The sequence below is a fragment of the Heloderma suspectum genome, chromosome 12 (genome assembly GCF_057233095.1).
Source record: "Heloderma suspectum isolate Gila_16-S chromosome 12, 16-S_ref, whole genome shotgun sequence".
Taxonomy (NCBI): Eukaryota; Metazoa; Chordata; class Lepidosauria; order Squamata; family Helodermatidae; genus Heloderma; species Heloderma suspectum.
In genome coordinates this window covers 2,790,505-2,801,788 of record NC_139469.1, presented here as the reverse complement: position 1 = coordinate 2,801,788, position 11,284 = coordinate 2,790,505, and the positions used below count along the sequence as shown (strand labels likewise).

At 43.8% G+C, this 11,284-nt stretch overlaps 1 protein-coding gene across 1 annotated transcript in view; it reads right to left on the bottom strand.

Annotated features, from left to right (window-relative positions):
• Positions 1-8,793: 8,793 nt before the first annotated feature.
• The window catches only part of GRIN2A (glutamate ionotropic receptor NMDA type subunit 2A), a 186,568-nt gene continuing 184,077 nt past the window's right edge, over positions 8,794-11,284 (bottom strand). Inside the window, exon 12 of the mRNA XM_084819183.1 lies at positions 8,794-10,587. Within this exon, the coding sequence (XP_084675309.1) occupies positions 8,794-10,587 (1,794 nt within the window). The remainder of the gene's footprint in view (positions 10,588-11,284) is intronic.

Here is an 11,284-nt window from a genome sequence, read left to right as displayed (position 1 = left end):
ACTCAATGGGTCATCTCAAGCATGTCATACTTTATGAACTTATTCATGAATGTCTAAATTCAGCAGGACATCTCTTGGAAGACCCCAGTTTATAGATATAAAAAGATTACCTAAAAGTCGACATTCCTCATGTATTAACAGTAGAAATCGTCATCACACATGGTATGATAAGTTGACTGAATTTCACTCATGAATAAGTTCATATATGATGACATGGATAAGTAGACCAGCCTCCTGTCCCATTCTCAGTAATATGGCTTTATCATCACACACTGTGCCACTTCCATTTGTATGTGGTGAAGGCCAGATGCTGCAAATAGTCTTCCTGCAGGGTATTTTAATCATACATTAATGCATTTTTGCATGTCTGTGAAGCAATATATTTATAGCTGAAGATTCTTGTGCATGAATGGATTTATGCTACTCTTCTTTGGGAAGTGCTTCCCCCCACCCCCATTTTTAAACTTTGGGTTTCTAAATTTAGTTCCTTAAGAGAAAACGCTCTGTGGCAAACTGTGGTTTTCTTGCTGCATAATGTGTGAAAGAGTGAGAGCTCTCATTCATCTGCAAGTTGAGAACTGAAAAATCAAGGAGATGGATACACACACACGTGCATCTATCCTGAGCCCCTCTCTCCTTTTTAGAGCATTTGTACAGTCAGTTCTTATACTGGGCCATGGCTACCATTTGTAAATGCACCATTTATGTATCTGTTACCTACACAGAGATTCATTTCTCCCACTGTTTAGCTTTTGTTAACAGTTCAAAAATTATGCCTGAACTCTTTAATGTTTAAAGTATTACTCTTTCAAGGATGCAATAGTAAATTGTCCCAGAAGAAAAGGAAAGGAAAGGAGAATTACAACAGATAAATACTTAATGGAAGAGTTCCTTGATTTCTAACATTTTACATGCTTATTTCATACCCTAAGTCCTGGAATGACTCTCTCCCACCCCATCCAATACAGGAAATATTTCCACAGGACCTAATGAGATTGGCTGATTATTTTAATTGGATTTTCTGAGAGTATTCAAAAACTCTGGGCAAACACCATCTACAAAACTAAACCAATGAGGCACAATTCCACAGTAAGACATAGGGTTGGATCCAGTCATACATAGAGCAGGCCCATTAAAATCAATGGGACCTATGTTAGTCACAACTAACTTAAGTCCCATTGATTTCAATGGGTCTACTCTATGTGTGACTAAATCTGGCTCCAACCCATAGAGGCAACCTGCAGCTTGGGTGCCACCATGGCACAGAGGGTGGGTGCTGGGAATGATATCTTAATGGGAGGAGGAAGACTCTTGTTTGCCTCGCCGGGCCTCAGCTGCTGCTTGAGGACCCTGGCTGAATAGACTAGGGGCAAAGTCACCCATAGTATGAGTGAGGTACTTATGTTCTGTCATCAGCACAAGAGCATCCCAGGAGTGGATTCTGGCAGGCTCGCCATCCTCGCGCTACTTAAAACATGCAAGGACAACCAATATCTTCAGACAGATGGGAGAGTATTGCAAAATAATGTCAGGACTCACAGAAGCAGGCTGAAAACATTCATTGATATGCCTCCAATGGTGCAGCTCCATTTTTTACAAAATAATCTGAAGCCGAAGTTCAGTTGCAAACTCGCTGACTAGGAAGTTGTGATGGGTAAGCAAGCACATAGGTGCTGCCTGCCAAACATATCCATCCTCCATCCACCTTATTTTTCCCCATGCAAGCATTTGGAAAGCCATGTTTTTAAACCACTGTCTTTGGTATGATATGGGTCAGCACAGCAGACAGTGCTTTCCCCTGCCTTGTGTGGGAGATTCAGCAGACTTACTCTCTCTGGCCACAATCTACTGAGAACAGCTCTTAGGGGAGACCCTTGTACAGCAACAGCAGGGTTCATGCTGGAGAGCGTCCTAATGGATTGCACCCAAAGAAATCTTGTGGAAGGTCTCATGATGATGACATAACGTTCAAGAGGTTTCAGAAACTGAATCTGGGAGTGTTTGGAAGCTTTCTCCTCTATGCCCCCCCCCCACTAATTATTTACTAAAGTGCTGAGATGTATTTTCTGTGGCTTCAGGCCACTGAGCCATCCAGCATACTCTCGCTAGAAGCAGCTCTTGGAGTTTTTAGGCAGAGATGTTTTTGATTTGTCTTTCACTGATTGAACTCAGGATGGTCTGCATACATATCATCTGCTCTACACGGAGCTATGGGCTACCTATGTGGACTGGCAACACTCTCCACGGTCTTAGGCAGAGAGACATCTTTCCGTCACCTGCTACCTGCTCTTTTTAACTAGAAGATGCTTGGTGTTGGACCTAAAACCTTCTCCATGCAAAGCAGGTACTCTACCACGGAGCTACCACCATTCCCTATACTGGTCGCAACCACAATGGGGCAGGAGCAACCTCCAGTTCATGTTGGGTTTTCAATGAGAGATTGACCCATGAGGGTTTGTGTCCACTGGACATTACGCAGGTGGATGCTATAAGCAATGTAGTCTCACTGTCAGAGGAGGCTGGTGGCTCTGATTTCAGTTGGGCTGCAAATCCATTCTGGGTTTCAGGTAGAACCAGCCAGAACTCTAAAGGAGTTATCCAAGGTGCTGAAACTATCTCCAAACTAGGTTCAGCACCTTGGATAGTTCCATTAGAGTTTTGGCTGGTTCTACCTGAAACCCAGAATGGATTCACATAGGGATGTACGAAAGTGACTTACCTTTTAATGAAATTGATTCGAGGTGGGGGGAGGCGCTTCGTCCCTCCCCCCGAAATTCTGGCCGGGGGGGAGGCGCTCCATCCCTCCCCCCCCCGAATCCTGGCCGACCGGGTCCGCAAATAGCAGTGGCTGTAGCCACCGCCATTTGCGTCCCTGAAGTCAGCCATGATAGTCTACGTAAATGTTTACATAGCCTATCACGGCTGATTTAAAAGAAAAAAAACACGCGCATATGCAAATGGCGGCGCCCATGGGCGCCGCCATTTGTGTACACACGTGGTTTTTTTCTTTTCTTTTATATCAGCCGTGATAGGCTACGTAAACATTTACGTAGCCTATCATGGTATTTTTTAAAAATCTAGCCGTGATAGGCTACGTAAATCTTTACGTAGCCTATCACGTTTTTTTGTTTTGTTTTGTTTTTTACTGGAAATGGCGGCGGTGGCAGCCGGTCGGAAGACTGGCCGCCGCCAAACCGCCGCCGGAGCCGCCGCCACCAGGAGGATTCGCCCAAGTTAAGTCCCATCCCGGAGGGGGCGGGGGGGCAGACCGTTTCGCCACCGATTTCAGGGGGCCGAATGCGCTGGCATTCGGCCTCCCCGAGATTCGTGGCGAAATTCTCTGACATCCCTAGATTCACAGCCCTACTGAAATGAGAGTCGCCGGCCTTCAGTTCTCATTGATGGAGCAGTTAACTGCATAGCACGGTTGATTTACCTGGTTCTCCTTTTACTGAATGCATTCTTTGGCTTACAGGAATATCAGCATGGCCCACCAGCTTCCAGCTCATGGGACTAGTTGCTTTCTACAGCTCCATGTTCTGTCAAAGAAGGCTACTTTGCTAGTGGGCTTCCCACCACTTTTTTCCACCTGCCATTAAAAGTTATGACAGATGTAGCTCAGGTCAACCTGGAGGTGCAGCTATGATGCTTTGCTTTGTGAATTTCAATGTTTCTGAAAGAAAACAAGTGGCACCCCCTCTCCTTTTAGGTCTGTTTTGGTATGGACGATGCAGCTTTAGTCAGTAGGTTAGAGCCTTTAAATCATGGGGCTGGTTTAACTAGTTTTGCATCAAGTTGCTAGACAACATGAATATCAGGGGCTGAACAGGCACAGACCGGCACAGAATCCTAGCTAAACATGAAATCCTCCTTGTCCATAGATTTGGAAACAGCCTCTTGCCTGGCCATCTCTCAATAAAAAGGACAAGTGGGGGGCAGAAGCCGACAATGGCTTGTCACACTTTTTTTTTCTCTCCAAGAGGGTACGGGACAGTAGGCATGACAGTTCCTAAAGCTTTTCCTGTCCTTCTGGTGGTTCTGAACAGTTGTGAATGGGAGCAGCTAGGGGCTCCCACTCATGCAGCAGAAAGAGCAGAAAGAGAACTGGACTAGAGCCAAGCCAAGGTGGCTTGACCTGCAGTTCGGGATAATGCACACTCACACACCCCGTATGGGCACAATCCTATGCATGTTTAAACAGAAAAAGTCCTACAACTCCCAGCATGCCCCAGCCAGCCATAGGATTGTGCCCTTAGGTGCACAGTTCTTTAGATCCTGGCCAAGTACTGCAGCTTAACCAAGCATGTGAGTGATCGTCAAACTACTTTCTCTAGGAGAAGTTACTTATTTTATTGGGATTACTTTAGAGGAAAGGGCTTAATTATCACAGCCTTACAGATCTAGGAATTGCCAATGAACATTTGGGACACAAGAAAGACTGAGCTGAAAGTTCTACTTCAACCATTCCCACCCCCCTCTGGAGCTCTAGCTATTACTCTAAGGCAGCCTTCCCCAGCCTGGTTCCCTCCTGATTAGGGATGTCAGAGAAATCCACAATGGAACTAAATGAGTTCAGATTTTCATGAATCTGACCCAGGGATTCTGCAGTGGAGCGGCTTTCCCCTGTTGGGCAGATTCTGTGGACTTGCAGACCGATTTTCTAACTTTCCCAAATTTTTCGTTGTAGTAAAATATGCAAAATTTTAAAAACGGCCAAAAAATGTGCATTTGTTCATAGACTAAAGCATGAAAATGCACATTTTAGGGGAATTTGCCAATTTTTGCACCTGCAAAATTGTACAAATGCACATTTGCGAAAATTTGGAAGCTAAAAAAATCTGATTCTGGGAATGGGTAGACAACAGAACAAAAGGTGCCTGATAATCCACGAAACACAGGCTGAATTGATTTTACCCAATCTGTACATCCCTACTGCTGATGTGTTGGACTACAACTCCCATCATTCCCAACCAGCATGGACACTGGCTGAGAATGATGGTAGTTGCAGTCCAACACATCTGGAGGGAATCAGACTGGGGGAGGCTGCCCTAAAGTGGCATTTTCTGCACACTTACTTGGGAACAATCCCATAGAACTCAGTCTGGCTTACTTCTGAGTAAACATGAATAGGTCACACCTGTCCTCATTTTCTACTCATTTTTTTTTTTAAGTGAGCCTCCATAATGATTTGAGGAAACAAGTCACAAAATACTTTCCAATACATTCAAAGAAACAGGGGAGCTCTGTCTCTGGGAGGGGGGGTTACATTATCTAAATATTACATTTGGCATTCAGTGAGGTTTTTTTTTTTATTTTAACCTCCACCTTGTATCCCCCATCTTGAGGCAGGATGATAACCTGATGCTGGGGCATTTTAATTTGGGTCTGTGTTACCCCTCTCTCCTGCTTTTTAAAAAAAGTGACGTGTATTCACACAGTGCATATTTTTTATCATGGCATTGAGCATATCTGTATGTGAAAAAAATACAACCACAGACCAAACCTGGAGTGTTCCTGTTTCAGGAAAGGTGTTTTGTTTTTTCTTGCCACTCCAGAGATACTGGACAGGAGTGTTCAAAGATAATAGACATCCCCCTAGCATGTTCTGTAATTACAGAATTACATACGTTATGTGCATATATTGAGTACTTAAGATGAATTTCATTAGAGAAGTCCAAAAATGTTCAAACATACATATGTAGGTGATATTTCTAGAAGGAAAGCAAGTCACTATAATGAGGTGCTAGCCTTCCAGACTACTGGCGAACAAAATTAGTACTGCATTCCTGATTGAGTCCATTCAACACATATGGCTGTTGGTGTCATACATTAAGAACTGTACTTAACATTGAACATATGGTTAACGGAAATGGGACCACTACTGGGTTGTAAACAAGTGAGCTACAGTTATTTTGGTGACAGCAGTGGGGGTTCTTTTTGGAGCAATGTGAAGGGACAAGGGGAAGAGAGATACTATACAGCCCTGAGTTATCATCACCAACAAGGGAGAGAGACAAAGTTGTGTACACATTTAGGTTTCAAGTTAGATTATGAGGTCTACAGCTCGACAGACGTACACTCCATACACCAAGACTTAAATATCTATATTTTCACAGCTGTGAAGATCTTCTAGCTGTGAAAGTTGGACTGTGGAGTTTTTCTATAAACCAGTTTCATTACAAAATGAGCATCTGTGAAATAGAACAAAAGCATTTGGACACCAACATAAACCAATATCTTATAGTGCAATGAGTTGGGCCTATGTTTCTTTCCATATTTTTGGCTTCGATCTCCAAATTGGTCTCTCCAGAATCACCTCCCTGAAACTTAGGGTGGACTTAGACTTAACAAGGCTGTCCTTGTGGGGTGAGGGACCATATCCGTGTGATGAGGGCTCCATGCTGCAGCTGTAATATCTGTAAGCCACTTGGTGGACAACTTGTCTAACAAGCCCCCATGTTAGCAACAGCAGCCCTGGGTGTATGATTCACCTGATCCATGTGGTTAACCCTTACAAATATTATAGTTATAATGTGGTGCCCCAAAGCAGGGAAACATCGCCCCACACACACACAACACTGCCCACACTGTGTTTGTAATGACTGAATCCACCCTCATTGTCTCCATAGTCAACAATACTCCTTTGAGACTAAAGTGTTTTCAGTAATGTCAACCATAAAGTGCTATCCTTCCAGGTCTGCTCTTATGCTGCAACACCAATAATTTCAATGGAATTCATCCTGGAACAAAATCACATGGATTATACCATATGGACACAATCTCCCAATAACATGTCCTCCTGAGTCAGAAGCAACAGGACACATTGCAGTGATCAGAAAGAGGCCATCTTAAAATCTCATCATGTTGTGGCTACCATCATGTGGCAGGCTATTTGTGTGCAGCAGTTCACCATCTTGATGGGGACAGTTTGTCCACGTCACTGCCTACCACACGAAATGATTTGAAACTTCCTCAGAGAGCATTGGCCAAGCTTTTTGTCCAGGCCCTGCCCTGTTCCTAGACCTTCTACCTACAGAGGCCTAACACAGATACATTTATCAGGTGAAAGCTTTCCTGCCACATATCTTCATTCATGCACCTGCAAAAATTTCTGTGAAAGGCAAAAGGCGCTGGACCAGTAAGAAAGATGGCGAGCCTACAACAAAAATGGGGGCTGTGATGTGTGAACTGACTCCAAGTTTCATTAAAAAGAATGGGAGTTGTCCAAGAACACAGGAGTGTTCTCATGTGCTTGTTTTGTTTAGGAAACAGCCAAATGGCTCTACCTCCAGGGACAATCAGGAGTGTTAAACTCTGCAGCTCAAACTACTGAAGAGCTTCTGCCCACCCCCCACCCACATGAACTGTCAGGGAATAAAAAATACCTTAGCATCTGAGGCTGGTTAGTCCCTAGGTAGGTGAATTATCTGGGGATCTGTACACTTAGACCTCAGTGCCCTCTTCGGATTGATAGAGAATAAAAACACCTAACATCACCCCCTTTGACAGTTTAGAAGTAAGAAGTCTCCAGATTGGCCAAGCCATAGAAATGCCAGGTGACTGCTCTCCTTTTTTTCTTGCCTGGCCAATGGAGCAGAACTCCCTTCTTGCTGTTCTCTAGGCTCCCAGACCTGGTCCCTGGTAAGGTCACCCACAGCCCCAGCCCGGCCTTGACAGGGACTAGTGTGGTCTGTGCAGTCTTAGATGGGGACAGGGAAGAGTCCCTGACTTTCCTGGGGCACCTTTCCTGGGGCAGGTTCCCCCTTCCTGGTTGTACGCCACATCGCCCAACATGGAGCTGCTATCTGAACATGTGACCTCAATTAGCAATTATGACACTTCCATTCCTTTCAATAGGATTTGGCAGGGGAGGAGTCCACGGTGGATTGCAGCCTTGGTCTCTGTAAGACAGACAAAGATGAACACAATTTTGTTTCCATTCATGGGCCCTGAGGATTTTTTTTATTATTTATTTTTTTGCTTTTGTTTGACTGTCTTTAAAAACAAAGATGAGAAGAAATCATATAGGTATAGCTATATATAATTGTTTGTTCTTTTTTTTAAAAAAAGACTAACTTTCTATTCTCTTTGACAAGTCTTACCTTTGTCAGTGTGCAAATGCATTCTTAATTTGTTTTAGTTTTGTTGTTGTTGTTGTTCTGTGTCAAAGTACATGCATACCATATTGCTTATTCTCTATTAAAAATAAAGTTTGGGAGGACAGAATTACATTAGGTGAAAGTGCTAGAAGGACTCAGTCCAATGGAGAAGATAAAATAATCATCCTAATATAAAAATAACATAGTTGCCAACATGTATCCAGGTTATTCTAACACGAATAACCATCAATGGTGGCCATTTTTGACCAATGTGAATCAATCCCTAAGAGCATATTTACACTACAGACTGAAAGTAATTTACTATCCATTCCCTCTTCCTAGAGAATTGTAATTCTACAAGGGAAACTCGGGATCCCTAACACAGAATCCTAAGCACCATCACCAAACTACAATTCCCAGGATGCTTTGGGGAAGCCATAACAGTTAAAAGCTGTATAAAATCAATATATGTTTGTAGTATAGACATGCTCTTGCAGGGAGAGATTTTTCCTCTCTTATTTTTCTTTCTCTATCTATCTTTTTGGTATAACTGTGCAACTGATTGACATACTAATTCAATATATGGAAGGCATTGCAAATCCCCAATTTCCACTGTGTTGCTAAGGAATATCCTCTTTGCCTTTAGGATGCTGGCAACTATGTTTCCCTATAGATAAAAGTGTTAATGGAAAAGCTAAACATCTGATTCAATGCTAGGCATCTTCTTATACACGCGTCTATTGCTGCAGGAATTTAAAACTCTTGGAGCCGAGTACACGCTATTCTGATTTGCAACATAAGGCATCCCATGCTCTGAAATGTACATGTCGTTGTGGACCCGGCCATCTCTGGAACAGTACGAGGCAGTCGATTTTAACGACGACCTTGAGTAACTATCATTTCTCGCTTTTGTGGTTAATGAGTGTTTATAAAGGCCCACAGGGCTCCGCCCAAGAACCACGTGCTGGTCGTCGCAATAAGAGTGCAGAAAAGCGTTCTCTGCAGAGCGGTCAGGATACAGGGACTTGATCCTCTTACCATCGTCCAGAGTGCGTGTGAAAAGCGGAGCCTTGTTGCTCAAGAGTTTGCTTTGGGGAGCATGAAACAGGTTTGCATAAGGGCTGCCTTCTAGAAACTTCTCTTTCTCTTTCAGGCTTACACTTCGAGCTGGCCTCCCAATGTCGATTTCCCGGGGCTTGTCCAGAAGGTTATCAAAAGAGTGTTGCCTGCTAATCTTCAGCTTGCTTTTTTTTTGAGGCTGGGTTTTGTTGTTCTGCACCCAGTCGTGCCGATATATTTCTTCCTGTTGTGTAGAGTTGGTGGTGTCCTGCAACATCTGGTCTTCATCGATGTCATACAGATTCCCCATCCGCACACAGGCATCGCACTTGTAGGGTGACCGGCTCAAATAGTGTCCAGCATAACTAGGAAGACTGGATAGGCAACTTCTGCAGTGTGTGGCATTCTGCCTGTATCTGTCATTTGCTTCGCCAAAGGAAGCATTCTTATCTTTCAAGCTATAGTGCTTTGAGTAGAGTTTGTACTGATCATTGCTTGGAAGACTTTCTTCATTTGCCAAAGGAGTTCTGTTACTTTGCTCAGCCTTTCGATAGTTGTCATTGTGATCCTGATAAATGTCAGAGAACTCAATAGACTCTGGAAGAATAATATTCTCAATATACTGGGGTGTATCCAGATGAAAGCTACACTCTTTATCAGCATCTATAATGTAAATTTTATCCCGGGGAAGAGATTGTTTATTTTTCAGATATGTCAACTCTACTTCGCTACAGTCCTTTGGATATTTTGACACGGGCCTTTTTTTAACATTGTCCTTGGACATGTGGTGCTTGTTGTTGTTTTCAGGCTCCATATGGCAGGTGGCTCGGCTAGAGGTATCCGAAACATCTGAATGCACAATCTCTTCAGGGAGGTACCTTGGGCCTTTCAAGGAATGCTGCCGGTTTTCATCAGAATCATTTTCCCTCTGAGAGCCTTGACGAATCGATTCTTGGCGCAATGATTCAACGGATTTCCTCCACAGCTGCCTTGGACGCGAATTTCCTTTGGCTTCAGCTGCAACAGCAACTTCAACTGTGTTTGGATTGGATTCATTTAGTGTGAGGGGGTGCTGTCCTTGGAAAACATAGTTGTTGAGGTTGTCCTTGTGTCGGTTGCCAGTGAATGTCTGCAGCTCACTCATATTGTCACTGAAAACGTTCTCCTTTGGCGGGAAAGGCCTGTCATTGTCAGAAAAGATTATATTCCCCTTATCTATCATCATGTCCATGATTAAGGACCCCCTGTGAATGAAATCGGCCGTTCCTTTGGGGGAATTCATATGTGAGGGGTTCATGTTGGGTATGTTGGTCATATTCTTGGCTGTCCTCAGGAGCTTCAACATATTTGTCTGAGAACTCGTCAGAGTGAAGTTGGGCGATTTCTTCTTCTCCTCGATGTGCACCCCATGAATGCAGCTGTAAATACCCTGTAATGGTTGCAACATAGAACAGATGACATTTCAAATCATCAACTCCTTCAATTAATACATATGAACATTTTACACATGTCATGATTTGAACCTTCCAAGTAGTATAGTGACAAAATGTTGGGCATCATGGGAATTGAACCAGGAGCCCTGTAGAATTTGGCACACATTTCCTGCACCACCAACTCCTGCTTTTTCAAGATGGGAATTGTTGATGGTTCAAGCCAGAATACTAACAAGGGCTAGGTGACCCGAAAGAGCTAGTCCTGTGCCACCTCTTACTCTACAGCTCAAACATCTGCTCCCTTCCCCTTCTGTGAACAACTTGTTGATATAGGAAACCATTTAGCTCTCCCTCTGGGCTTTCAGAATGTTAAGAACATAAAAGGAGTCATCCTGGATCAGAATGAAAGTCCCATCTAGTCCACCACCCACCTCCCCACAGTAGTCAACCATATGACTCTGGGAAACCCACAGGCTGGCCTGCCTGCTACCCACACTGTTCCAGCTTCCTGATACATATCCACCTATTAGAAGCTAGAGATGCAATAGTGTGATTGGAAAGAGCCTTGTCTGTACTGGCCCCTCACATATGTTGGTGGGGGGCACTACAGATAATGCCCTTCCCAGGAAGGTTCACTTGGCACCTTCAGTATATAGATTTAGACTCCAGGTTAAGACCTTCCTCTTCTAGCAG